The 13,391-nt window shown below is 45.5% G+C and overlaps 2 protein-coding genes across 2 annotated transcripts in view; one reads left to right on the forward strand and one right to left on the reverse strand.

Moving 5' to 3' along the window:
* The window catches only part of LOC117883245 (nuclear cap-binding protein subunit 2), a 4,234-nt gene extending 3,951 nt beyond the window's left edge, over positions 1–283 (reverse strand). The window contains exon 1 of the mRNA XM_034782362.1: positions 125–283. Within this exon, the coding sequence (XP_034638253.1) occupies positions 125–211 (87 nt within the window). The 5' untranslated portion in view covers positions 212–283. The remainder of the gene's footprint in view (positions 1–124) is intronic.
* A 265-nt stretch (positions 284–548) lies between these two features.
* The window catches only part of TEX11 (testis expressed 11), a 111,260-nt gene continuing 98,417 nt past the window's right edge, over positions 549–13,391 (forward strand). Inside the window, exons 1-5 of the mRNA XM_034782588.1 lie at positions 549–739; positions 3,399–3,454; positions 5,349–5,470; positions 8,015–8,099; positions 10,329–10,408. Of these exons, the coding sequence (XP_034638479.1) occupies positions 3,421–3,454; positions 5,349–5,470; positions 8,015–8,099; positions 10,329–10,408 (321 nt within the window). The 5' untranslated portion in view covers positions 549–739; positions 3,399–3,420. The remainder of the gene's footprint in view (positions 740–3,398; positions 3,455–5,348; positions 5,471–8,014; positions 8,100–10,328; positions 10,409–13,391) is intronic.

The raw sequence follows: 13,391 nt of genomic DNA on the forward strand, positions 1-13,391 counted from the left end.
CCCCCCGCCCCTCAACAGCCCCTCCTACTCCGCGCCCCCCCAACCCCTGCCCCCCCGGGCGCTGGGCACCCCCAATCCCTGCCCCTCCCCCCGAGGCTCGGCCCGGCCCGGCCCGGCCGCGCACCCGGAAGTGCTGGTCCCGGTACTGGCTGATCTCGCAGTAGGAGTCGCTGTTGAGGCCGCTCAGCGTGGCGCTCAGCACCCCCGACATCCCGGCCCCCAGCTCCCCGGAACCTTCCAGAACCAGCGCGCGGCCGACTGCCGGGAAAGGAGAGGACCGAAGAGCCCCATTGGCTTAGCGCCTGCTACTCACCGCCAGGAGGTCGGGCCTACAACCTCATTGGAGCGGGGCACGGTGGCTGCCGTCCATCACGCCCTGGAAAGCCAATCAGAGCGCTGGGTTCGGCCGCTACTGCCAATAAAATGGTGGCGGGGCCGAGAGCCCCGCCCCTCCCCGGGGTGTCTGGGAGCTGTAGTTCGCCGCCTCGCGCGAGGTAAGTCGCTGGACACTACATATCCCAACATTCCACGCGGCGGCACACGCCGCCTGGGCGGGAAGCGGCGTCTCGCTGAGGAAGCGCGAGGCGAGTGGTGCTGGCGCCCTGCCCGTCGGGTGTCCGTGCGTCCCTGGGCGGAGCCCGAGCGCTCCCAGGGGCCGGGGTTCGAGAGCCAAACGGGGCCTGGCCCGCCCTTGTAGCGCCTGGGTTGGCTTCCTGAGGCGCGAGCTTCAACGGACCCTGTGAGGGGGGAGCCCGGGAGGGGCCTGCTGCGATAGGGCCGCAGCGTGGGGCTCCTCGCGCTCCCTGTAGGACCCGCCTGGGGCGGGGGGGGGGCAGAGTGGGGAGAAGCGCCGTGACCCCAGGCTCGAGGCGGAAGATGGGGCGGCCAGGAGACGCGCTGTGCCCCTGGGTGGTGAGGGGAGGGGGTAGAGCGAGGGGCGGCCAGGAGAAGGGCTGTGCCCCTATGGCCTGGGGGCGGAGTGGGGGGTGACTAGGAGAAGCACCAGACATCCAGGCTGGGTGCTGGGGAGATGGGGGGGGGGGGGGGGGGCGGGAGAAGCACCAGACATCCGGGCGGGGTGGTAGGGGGGGGGGATGGGGTGAGGGAACAGGAGATGCCCCTGGGCAGGGTGTCAAGGGACAGAACTGGGCAGGGGAGAGTCCAGGAGAAGCATGAACGTGTGCTCCTGGGATGCTTTTTGTCTTCCCTTGGTGGTGTGATGTCAGACACATAGGAGCCAACTTTCCCCGGTGTGCCCCCCCCCTGCCCTTTCCCCACCTCTGTCTTATGCCCATTCTAACCTCTTCCCCAAAGTCCCTGTCCCAAATCTGCCCCTTCCCCGCCCCTATCGGACCCCTTCCCCAAATCCCTGCCCTGGCCCCGCCTCTTCCCTGAGCATGCCGTGTTCTCTCCTCTCCCCACCCCCGTGTGAAACAGCTGTTTTACAGCATAGGTGCTGGGAGGGTGGGGGAAAAAGCAGGTACGGGGAGGAGGCAGAGCAGAGATGAGCTGTGGCAGGGTGGGGAGCTGCGGGTGGGTGCAGAGCACCCACCAATTTTTCTCTGTGGGTGCTCCAGCCCCGGAGCACCCATGGAATCGGCGCCTGTGGTCAGACATGCTGGTGGCAGCTAGCCAATCCCGCTGTGTGTGCCACATACAGTGGGTCCATGGTCAGCCCAGCTGTGTGCCAGGACAGCCACTTTTCCCCTGGGCTCAGACAAACACTGTAGTACAATAAATGTGCAAATGTGATTCCCTACCATCCCTGTTGTTCCTTGGGCTGGCTGAAGAGCTGCTGGCTAGACCCTTCTCTAGATTCCCTTCAGCTCCCGTTTTAAAGAAAGACTGCACAATGGTCCTTAGCTACTTAACTGTCCCTATAAATGCAAGAACTACACAGAGCTTTGATTACTTGTGTAATATTTCATCTGTGATCTGTGCATACCTGTCAACCTGGTGAGTCCCAGATATTACTCCTGGGGGGAATTCTGTGCCAAGAAATTAAAAGTTCTGCAATAAAAAAAAAAAAAATTCTGCACACAATATTTTCAAATTCTGCATATTTTATTTGTCAAAATAATCACATCAGTTTCAGTTATTTTTGGTCATTTATTTCAGAATACCTGTCAGCAAGTATGTCTGTAACAATACAGACAACAAAAAAAGATTCATAAAATGTTTTTTGACAAATAGATTCTTTACTAGGCATATTAATACAGCACTCTGAGTAATAAATCATTTAAACTACAATATAGAGCCTTATTTCCTGCATCCCTCAGAAGCAGTGCAAAGGTTTGGGGGAGTCAGGAGTAACAGAGGAGCTGAGAGAGAGGGAAGTAAGTGCTGGGAAGGAGCCTGCATGTGAACTTGGAGGGCTGTTAGGTATGGGTGGGAAAAGTATGGAAGATTTGGTGGGGGGAGCTGGGAGGGATTGTTAGGGAGCTTCCCCCATGTTGACCCCTAGCCTCTCCCATTAAGTCAGGCACATCTGCCCCTGTTCCCATGTGTCCTTGCACCAGCTGTCCACATGTCCTTCCAGCCCCACTCAGACACCAACCATCCCCATCCCCATGTGGCCCTGCACCTCTCCCCCCATCCCCATGTGTTTCTGTGGCCCCACTCAGCCACCCCCCTGTCCCTAGGTGTTCCTGTACCCTCTCCCCCATCCCCATGTGGCCCTGCACCTCCCTCCCCCACTGTGGCCCTACATCTCCACTCCCATTCAGCCCCTGCCCCAGGTTGTCCTTCCCCACTAGCCCTTATGAGCCCCTATTTATGACCCCCCCCCCCCGGCAGCCCCATGCTGTCTGTCTCCCCATATCCCCAGTATCTTGGCCTGGCCTGGCCTGACAGGCACTGTGAAGAAGGCCGGCTCTCTTTCTTCCCTGGCTGGTGGGGTGCTGCTGCTCTGTTCTAGTGCCATAGCACCCTCTGGTGGGCAAAAAGTAGAACTGCAGCAACTTTCTGGCAGACGCTTTTTTCTGTGCAAAAAATTAAAAATATGCATGGCTCATTAATTATGCATGTACAGTGCTGCAGAATTCCCCCAGGAGTAAGATATGAGACAAGAATTAAAAATGGGAGAGTCAAAAATAGCCAATCAGAAATTGTGATTTATGTTAAATGCCCTGCCACATTTCTGTACCTTAGTTCCTGAATTAGAATTTTTGCAGTAAATCACTTGTGGTAATGGAAGTGAGGAAATAGCAAGTAGATGTTTGGATGATGGTAAAAATGGGTCTCTAGGAATGCTGCTGCTATTGAAGTCAATGGTAAAATATCCTTGACTTCAGTGGGAGTGAGATCAGGCTTATAGTAAGGAATAGTTGAGAGATATAGGCCTGTGTAGTAGAAAAGTTGACTATATGGCTTTTAAAATAATTGTGTGTGTGTTAAAGGACTTGATTCAACGCTTTAGAAATGAAGGGGGAATCTCACTTACTGGAAATTAAAGGTACGAATCAGTAATCTTTGAAAAACTAAATGTTTAGTTGATAATTGTGTAAATAATTCAGTGCTACACATGTATATTTTGTGTGTCATGAGGGAGGCCAAAGAGAATAAAAGCCTCATTCCCAGGTTTTTCTAATTATAGGTCAGGAAAATCTGACTCTTCCTGATGATATGCTTTGTCTTGAAGCCTGAATGTCAGGGAAGGCTTGACCAATAAGAGCTAGACAGTGTGGGAGGATGGTGTTCTTAGGCAGCTAGGGAGAATAATATTTCTGGCCCTGAATAAATGCTTGGAGATTAGTTTAGCTTGGGCTGTCAGAGTTTTGTCTAGCCCCATGCCCAGTAAAGTGAGCACACAAGTACAAAGGAGAAATAGGGAAGGAAATATCAAGCATGCTGTCCGGTTTGCAGTCCAAAATAGCCACTTGATGACTACCTTCAGCTCAAGAAAAACAAATCACATTACATAACTTGCAATCAAAGAATGTTTGATTAGGCTTGATGTGCTAGAAGAACTAGTCACAGTCAAAGAAGTTTTGGAGACACTCTATTTTTATTAGAAAAAAATATAATAAAGATATATAGTCAGCTTTCTGTGAAACCCCACAAAATGGGCTTTCATGATGCTGAAGAAAACCTTCCCTTTCAGTTAGGACATTTAAACAAAACTTTTTTTGCTTTTTCTGGAAGTTGTTTTTGGTAACTTTATAGCTTAAATTTATTATCTGACCATTGGCATTTAGTTGGGTAAAAACAAATATCTGTTGTGAATAAAAAATGTTCCTGCCCTGGATCTGACTAAAGGTTGTTCTCAGCAAGGTAGAGGCCCTAAAGGTATCTTGAATGAATGGAGTTCTCCTAGAATTGGAAGGGACCTTGAAAGGTCATCGAGTCCAGCCCTCTGCTTTCACTAGCCGGCCCAGCTACTGATTTTGCCCCAGATCCCTAAGTGGCCTGCTCAAGGATTGAACTCACAACCCTGGGTTTAGCAGGCTCAAATCACTGAGCTACCCCTCCCCCTCTTATTTTCCTTGTACTGTGCTTAGCTAATCAGTGCTCAAAAAGCAACTGGTTAGTGGCTAAAATAACACTTGAATAATTACAGAACTAGAGACAAGGGATACATTGAGGGGTTTTTGTTTCTCAAACCTGTATGTGGAGAAGTTTTTACATTATGATGAACACCACCTATTGAAAAGGGAGTGAGGGCCTTACATTGATTGGAAACTCAGTAAAGTGACCTAATTCTCTCTCTATTCAGTGACTGGTTAATACAGCAGTTAATTGAGTTTGTCAGTTTTCCTTTTAAACCAGGGGAGGAATTTAGAGACCCAGAATAGCAGTTTTATTTATTTGGTTTTTTTAATCATATGCTTCATAACCGATTGTAAGGGAGTTTCAGGATTCTAGGTTCAACCTGTCATCAAAATAGTGACTTTGCTTTCTTAATAAAAGCACTGGCGTTGACTCACTCACAGTAAAGTTATTGAATGTAGGTTTCATGCAGCATTGTGCTGTTAGAGAATGCCAAAGGTTAAAAGTCATTTAGAGTGGAAACAAAAGACACTGTCAGGAAAGAGATATTTTATTAGCAAATTAAATGTTGGGCCAAAATATGCTCTCATTGCCTGGATTCAACTCTATGTAAGTCAACAGATTTAATTGGTGAAGCTCACCAGAATTTAGTTTCATTGCTTACGTAAAAACTTCCTCTAGGTTTCAGAATTATTTCCTCAGACTCCGCCTTCACTTTGTGTTTATTTAGTAGACAGAAGGCTATGGAGAAAATGTAAACTGATTGGTTTCTCTTGTTCAGACATTCAAAAATGATGTACTGCTCTTAATCTTTGTGTGAAGTTCACTGCATTGCTGTCTCTTGTTTGTCTTTTTTTCAGTGTTAATTCAAGAGCTGGTGAAGAAAGACACCTCATCAAACGTACCTGAGATCATTGACAAACTGTTCAGTGAGATAGAACATGTGGATAACGAGGTTGGGAATGAGATTCAAGAGGCTCAGGTAGAGGGCCGGAAACAATTGCTGAAAACATTGGGTATTTAAAAACAATCTAATCTTGTGGCCAAGGTAAAGGTGAACAGCTCTGTGTTGGCCATGTGACACAACTTGAATGCCTATTGGCCAGTGCGGATAATGCGTAGACCTGGTTCTGACACTTGCTTAGAATATGTTCTATTCACGTTTTTATAAAAGTATGGCGCATAATAGTATAACATTTATTTTTTATATCTCCTTCAGCACATTTGAAGAAAGTCGAGGTATTTCTGTCACATTAATATAAAGCATGAGGCCTATTAAAGTAATAACTTCTTAAATGTTCTCTAACAAAAAATCCAGGGGGCATATTAGCAACTGGCAGGAGATATTTATTATATAATATGGTAAGGGTCCAGCAACTCTTCAGACCAGATTCATTTCTTTTCATTTGGAAAGAGAATGCCATATATTTAGTTCTAACGTTACTGACATATAACATTCCTTTTAAATTTTCTTTATACTGTGTGGTCTGCAAACTGCACTGAGCATTATATTTTTGTTCTTTGGCAAACTTACTCTTTTTTGTGTGTATTAAATCCCTCACAGAACTGTGTGAGAGTAGACACAATGGATTGTAATTGCTTTTTAAAGAGATTAGTCTATTGTGGAAAAGAGTATTTCAAGAGTGTTTAAAGTCTGGATTATGTAAATGTGTTTTAAGGACTTCAAGAATGTATTGACAGGGCCTACTACAATAGAGTATCATATAAATGTGAGTTTGGCTTAGCCCTCCCTGCCGATTTGCCCCCCCTCTGCACCTTTTAGCCCCAGTTAACAGCAGAGTGGTTCCGAGTGAGGGCAGAGTAAGGATAGCTTCAGCAGATATTACTGAGCTTGTTCAGAATCATGCGTGCTCAATATATAGTACCAAGTCAATTTAAAACAGGTGACTTTTTGCTTGTTTCGGAGCAGTTGGGTTGGCATTTTTATGCAGTCACAGCCCGCAGGTTTTTCTGCTTGTCTTGTGACTACTTCTGCTTTTTTTTATTTTAACTATGCCCCCTGCTGCCCGTGGATGTTTTTTGACACAAACCCTGCCCAGCATCATGGCATCCTGACGCAACCCCTCCCAGCATAATGACGCAACTCCCACTGTCCGCTTATATTTTCTGGCTTGTTTTTTGGTGGTATTCTGGCTAGTGCTCTTTGGATACAGGCATGGCTGTGCCTGTGTGTAGCTTACAAGGAACATTGTTGACATGTGAATTGGATATTATGAAAGTCCTGAGCACGTAACAACTGGGGCCTGTTACAGTGGAAATCTTTTGGAGGTTCAGCACCTTAGGTCAGTAGTATATCCATAAGGGGAAGCACAAGGGTCTTGACTGTTTCCAGCCCCAGCCCTGTTCCCCTTCTGAAAATGCTACTTTTGCCTTTTCAGTTTGGACTCATTCTTATGAGAGCAACCTATTAAGCATTTACTTCAGAAATTTGGTGTGAAACCAAATATTTCCTTCTATTGATTTGTATTGATTCATAGATGCATAACTTTTAAGACTAGAAGGAACCATTCTGACCATTTATTCTGCCCTCCTGCACAACAAATTGGACCCTGTGATTTCTGCATCAAGACCATAACTTCTGGTTGAGCTAGAGAGTATATCTTTTAGAAAGACATCACTGTTGATTTTAAAAACATCAAGTGATGGAAAATATACCATGTCCCTTGGTATGTGGTTCCAATGGCTAATTACCTTCACTTAAAAATATGTACCATATTTCCAGTCTGAATTTGTATAGATTCAACTTCCAACTGTTGGGTCTTGCTAGAATAAATAGCCCTCTACTGTCAGAAGTCTTCTCCCTGTGTCAGAATTTATTCACCATAATCAAGTCACCTCTTAACTTTCTTTTTGATCAACTAAGTAGATTGAACTACTTAAGTCTGTCACTGTGAGAGGATTTTTAGACCTGAAGCCATTCTTATAGCTTTTTTTTGAACCTGTTCCAATTTTTCAACATCTGTTGGGAACTTTGCATGTTTTGAACATCCTTATTAGACTTTGGAAGACATTAGTAAGTCCGTTGTTTCTTAATGGTAATGGATATGCTATTGCACAAGGTTTGTGTGTGTGAGATCATTTAATTCCAGACGGATGGAATAAACCGGATCAAATGTTGACAAGTTCAGGAATGGGCTTGTTGTAAATGAGTGTAAGGACAATTGAGTAAAGTGATAGATGAAGGGGATCTGTTCAGGAAGATGCTTTACTGACACAAAACAGAGGATTTAAAATGTTTCTGAAATCTTGATTTCACATACAGAATTCCCCACTGTGCACAATTTCAAATTATGACTGAAGACACTGATGGCCAACGTGGGTATGTGTTGATGGGTGCTATTGCCATCAGTCTAATTAGATCTTTTCAATTGTAAGTCATGTAAATCAAAGAATGACACAAGCATATAGATATTTACCTATATATGGTTCTATTACATCAAGAAGTTCAAATATGACCCAGATCAAGACAAAAAGGCAAATTCTAATTAAATTTTTTCTGTCCTAGATGGAAGAAAGTGCAATAAGCCTATGGAATTGGGCTGTGACTAACCGAGTAGATTCAGTCATCAATGATGAGCAAAGAGCTAAATGTATGTATGTGTTTTGTGTCCTAGATTAAAGTTCTTTTATATTGTAAAAGAAAAGCTTTTATGGTACAATTATTTTGTTTAACGTTTGTATATAGTGCCATAGGGTTGTGTGTATCTTTGCAGATAAAATGAAGGCAGAGAGTACTTTGCAGCTGTTTTGTGTAACCAACTAAGGAAGGATCACTCCAGTGCAAGAATGATCCTCTGGTGACAGTCAGTGTAGGTGTTGTTATATTGCTCCCCTTTCCCGCTGCCTGTAGGACAGACCAGAGGAAAGGAGCTGTGTCTGGACTCCTCTGTGCTTCACTAATCCTTGGCTATGTTCTTGGTCCATACATTTTTGGAAATAAACTGTACTTATATAAGTGTCTGGGCTGTGGGAGGCTGCACTGATAGTTGCTGATATAGACCTGAAGAGCTTTGTGCAACTCAAATGCTTGTATCTTTCACCAACAAAATTTGGTTTAATAAAAGATATTACCTCACCCACATTGTATCTCTAATAAACCAAATTAGTTAAATTGGTACAAAACTATGTAGACAAACCCTAAGGATTCTGCAGACCTAAGGTTGATCTAACCTGGTGCAAGGCAAGTGGCCCTGCACAAGGGGAGCATCATGACTGGTGGAGTGCAAAAGTGAACTTTAAAGCCAACTTTGTATTTGCACCTTGACCTGCTCTCTGTGCAAATCTGCAGGACCCCAGTATCTGGTCCATAGTTTTTGCTGTAAGGGCCTTACAATCTAAGTTATATACATAATGCAGGGAGAGATATTAGGCAAAGGGGAGGGAGGGAGGCTTACTAGTACTATGGCACAATCTCATCAGCTCTCATATCATAGTTAAAGGTGACCTGCAAAGGATATTTAAAAAAAAAATGGGGTTGTGTTGTTGTTTTTTTTTTTTTTTTTTTTTTTTTTACTTTTTGATGTATGAAGAAGAACTGAAAGATTTGTTCTGTTAACTTGTAACTTTTGACATATAAAGAACGTCAATCTTGTCTTTCTTGGTTTTGCCAGAGGATATTTTGGTGTACATCACAGAGCAGCACATTGTTGATTCTTAACAAGCAATAATAAATGAATTGCATCCTGATGTCCATTGTTATTGTTTGTTATTCATTCATTACAAAATGTTTACCGATGTGCCTAAACTACACTTCTTGTGCCAGCTAATCTCCATGCACTGGAGAGAGATTCACTCTGATGAAGAGCAGGCTGTGTTTTCGCAGCTGCCTTTCCTTGGGGTTTCTGCTTAGGACAAGCTTTAACTCCTCCTGGAACTTTGTAGAAGCTGCAGAGAGAAGGTGCTGAATCAGGCAACTCCCTGGTCATTTTTCTCTTCTCAGCTAGTTCCACCCTGCTTTGTGGGCTGTATTCTAATGATCCCCTGGGCATAGCTAAGGTTTTGACTTCTGTGCACTTCTATAGCCTTGTCCCTTGCAGAATTATTTGCTGACACAGACCTCCAGGGTTTATGCCAAGATAAACACTAGGTGAATCTGCTCCCAAATATGGAGAGTCTAAGTCTGTTCCAATTAAGTTAATAACAAAACTCCTATTGACTTCAGTGGGAACATGTTTAAGTCCCACATGGTAGAAACATATACTACCCGTCATACTTTGCAGTGGAGTAAGGTTTCCAGGCTGGCTGCAGTCTCCAGGGCGCTTTCCCATTGGTGTGGTGCTTGGGTATGATGTGGAGGTGGAGCTTCTAATTTGCAGTGGATCTGCTCTGAGATTTGGACTTATAAAAACATCAGTTGTAAGCTAATGTGCTGAATTCCATTTTACTCTGGTTATATGAGACAGTCAGCACACAACAGCGTTCTGGTTGCCGGGCCGGCACCAGCATTTCTGCCGCCCCAAGCAAAAAAATAAAAAGCTGCAATCGGCGGCGGCAATTGGGGGGGGGGGGAAAGCCGCGATTGGTGGCGGCAGTTCAGCGGCAGGTCCTTCGCTCCTAGAGAGAGTGAGGGACCTGCCGCCCTCGAATTGCCGCAGGTGCCGCCCCAAGCACCTGCTTGTTAAGCTGGTGCCTGGAGCTGGCCCTGTCTGGTTGTTAGGTTTATGGGGGTTTACATTACCTAAGAAATGTTGTTTCTGACTGCATCAGTTGGTGAAGTAGCCGCCTCTCCATAGTCTGACTTTAGACTTGGAGTTCATAAGGGCTTGAAAGAACAGGGGAAATGGCCCATCCTTATGTATGCATGCATTGTTTTCTTGCAGTGCGCCATGTTTCTTGCAGGCTAGTGTGCCTGTGTGAAGGCAGCGATCCTCCAGAGGAGAAGGTGCGAAGACAGATTTTGGTAAGTCTAGCTAAATGGTGAGAATGCAAGTGCAGTATGGTGGGTTCCAAGGGAAATCTTGGAAAGGTATTTTCAAATGATAGAGTAATTGAGGAAAGTGAGTGAAATTATATTTGAGGAATGTATCTGCTAAAGTTGGATCTGTATTATCACAATGACACCTGGTTGAGCCACTATAGTTAGGGGTTTCTCAGCCATACCATTATGAGCCTTGACTTCCATAGTAAACCAGCATAACACCCCTTAGTCCATGGTGAGGACATGAATTGCTGAGGTCTCCCACATGGAAATTAATGGCACTAGTTCTGCCTTACCCAGCCAATACGAATATTGTGAAAGAAGTAAATTACTGCTTCAGTACCTTATGGAAAAGAATACATCCTGTTGTGATAACTGGGCCTACAAATTTACCCTAATTATGAGCTCAACTGTAAAAAGCGAGTGCAAGTTCATAAAACGCCACAGTAACCTGTATCAACAAATGCAAGACAAACTGAATTAGGCCAAGCAAAAATGCCTACTGATATAACTCAGGGACTGTGTTAAGATCCTGCTTGGTAAACAAGAAAAGTGTGGAACTGGAAATCAGTGAACCAAAATTGGTGTGTCAGACACTAGGTCTAATTGGTGGACAAAACGATGAGTGAATGGGCTGTTCTTCCCCTTTTGTGGTCCTCAAAAGAGATTTTTTCGGGAAAAGAGGGCTACTGTAATGCTGGCTGACCGAAAGACTAGAGAAGGGGAAGGAGCAATCTTCACAATGATGTCTGTTGCCGTCCACTGTCTCTTGGGACCCAGTACCTTCTTCATCCTAATCCTGATGGATGTCCTGATCAGGCCAGAGAGAGAGACCCAGATGATACTACCACCTCCACTGACTCTAGCTAACTCCCAGATACAACCTGGGATGTGAGACTGTCACATACACCCCAGATGTGACCTTTTTCTTCCCCACCTTATTTCTTCTCTCCTATTCCTCTCCTGTTTCCTTTTATCTAATAAGAGTCTGGCTTAGCCAGCCAAGACTATATTTTGCAACACTGGTGTAAGGCTGTGACCAAAAAGAAGAGGTAGCTAAATAGAATGCCCTAAACAGCCTGGTACTGGTGTATAAGTTTGCAAGGTCTTGGAGTGGCTGGTAGGAATGATAGTATAGTATGCCTGTGTTTTTCCAGCAATGAGGTTGCAAGTGAAAGTCAACACCAAAGACACAAACTGCATTTTTATCTTTGCTATTCTCCCCATTTGTGTGTTTATCTTCTTTTATCTTCTTAGGAAACAGAATCAAACTTTAACATAACCAATGACAACAGCTCCAGCCAATCTGAACTAACATCTTCTTTTCCCTGAAAATAACTGTTTTTACCATGTTTATATCCTCTAAAACAGTGGTTTTCAAACCATGGGTCGCGGATGGAAGGGACTGGGTCATGGTGGCTCTGGTCAGCACCGCCGACTGGGCTGTTAAAAGTCCCATTGGCGGTGCTGCCTGGCTAAGGCAGGCTAGTCCCTACCTGTTCCAACACTGAGCTGCACCTCGGAAGTGGCCAGCAGCAGGTCTGGCTCCTAGGTGGGGGGGCCATGGAGCTCTGCATGTTGCCCTCGCCCTGAGTGCCAGCTCGGCACTCCCAGTGGGGGCGGGGGTGGTGGTGTCTGCGGGCGAGACCCACACAAAGCTGCTTGTGCACCTCCGCCTAGGAGCCAGACCTGCTGCTGACTGCTTCCGGGCACAGCATGGTCTACAGTGCCGGGACAGGCCGGAAACCTGCCTCTGCACCCCCGCTGTGTTGCTGACTGGGAGCTGCCTGAGGTAAACTCATGCCCCAACCCTGCGCCCCAATCCCTGGCCCCACCCCAGAGCCCTGACCCCCCCCTCCCCCACCCCCCCCCCCCCCCTAGCCCTGAGCCCCCCCAAACCTGGAGCCCCATCCTGCACCCCAAACCCCTCATCCCTGGCCTCAACCTAGAGCCTGCACCCCCAGTCCAGAGCCCTTACCCGCTCCTGCACCCTAACCTCCTGCCCAGAGCCCCCTTCTGCACCCTGAACCCCTCATTCCCAGCCCCATCCCACAGCCCTCACCCCCATACCCCAACCCTCTTCCCTAGCCCTGAGCCTCTCCCACACCCCAAACCTGTCATCCCCAGCTCCATTGGGTTGTGGGCATCAACAGTTTTCTTCAACTGGGTTGCCAGAAAAAAAGTTCGAAAACCACTGCTCTAAGAGATTGTCATATAAAAGGGTTTTTCCTTCTAAGGGGTTTTTCCAGCTAAAGGGAAAAGGGACAAGGGTTGTTGAAGTGAAAGCCTTATTTAATACTTTACAATTTAAGTGCTTTAGCTATTTTTCCTTCTTGTCTGTATCTTTAATTAATAAAAGGGTAAAAGGATTTTTAATGGTGTGTTTGCCACGGTACTAAGCAGGCTGAGGCACAGGGGTACCATTTCAGAGTTGGGGGAGGGGGCGGGGGCAACTTTAACCGTGAATCCAGGGGCTACTTAGGCACCTGAAAACTCTAGGGTTTTTTGCAGATAACTTAGAAATTAGCTGATTAGGGCATTGATTCTAATTCCTATATAAAATAAGACTAAATAAATATTAGACCCACTCAGCTCTAATACTAACATGTTCTCACATCTTTTGTTAAGTCACTTAAGGGACACTGGTTAGGTTTAAAATTGTAATGTATATTCTTTGTTACTAATTCTTGAATACAACAATTGAAACAACTGTAGAAAAATCTAGATGATCTTTTTATCACTTTTTTTGCAGTTCATCAAGCTTGGAATAGATCATTTAACTTTGGAACCATCCAAGTAGGGCAAAGCCCCCTGAATTTATACTGCACCTGCCTGGGGTTGTTAGGGTGTTACCTCACTACAAATAATAGACTAGAAACTGACCTTAAACAGGAGTGAAAGTGACACTTTCAAGTTAATGTTAAAAAATTGTTAAAAAATCATGTTACAGTGTTAAAAAATCATG

This window comes from Trachemys scripta, chromosome 9 (assembly GCF_013100865.1).
Source record: "Trachemys scripta elegans isolate TJP31775 chromosome 9, CAS_Tse_1.0, whole genome shotgun sequence".
NCBI classification, from domain to species: domain Eukaryota; kingdom Metazoa; phylum Chordata; order Testudines; family Emydidae; genus Trachemys; species Trachemys scripta.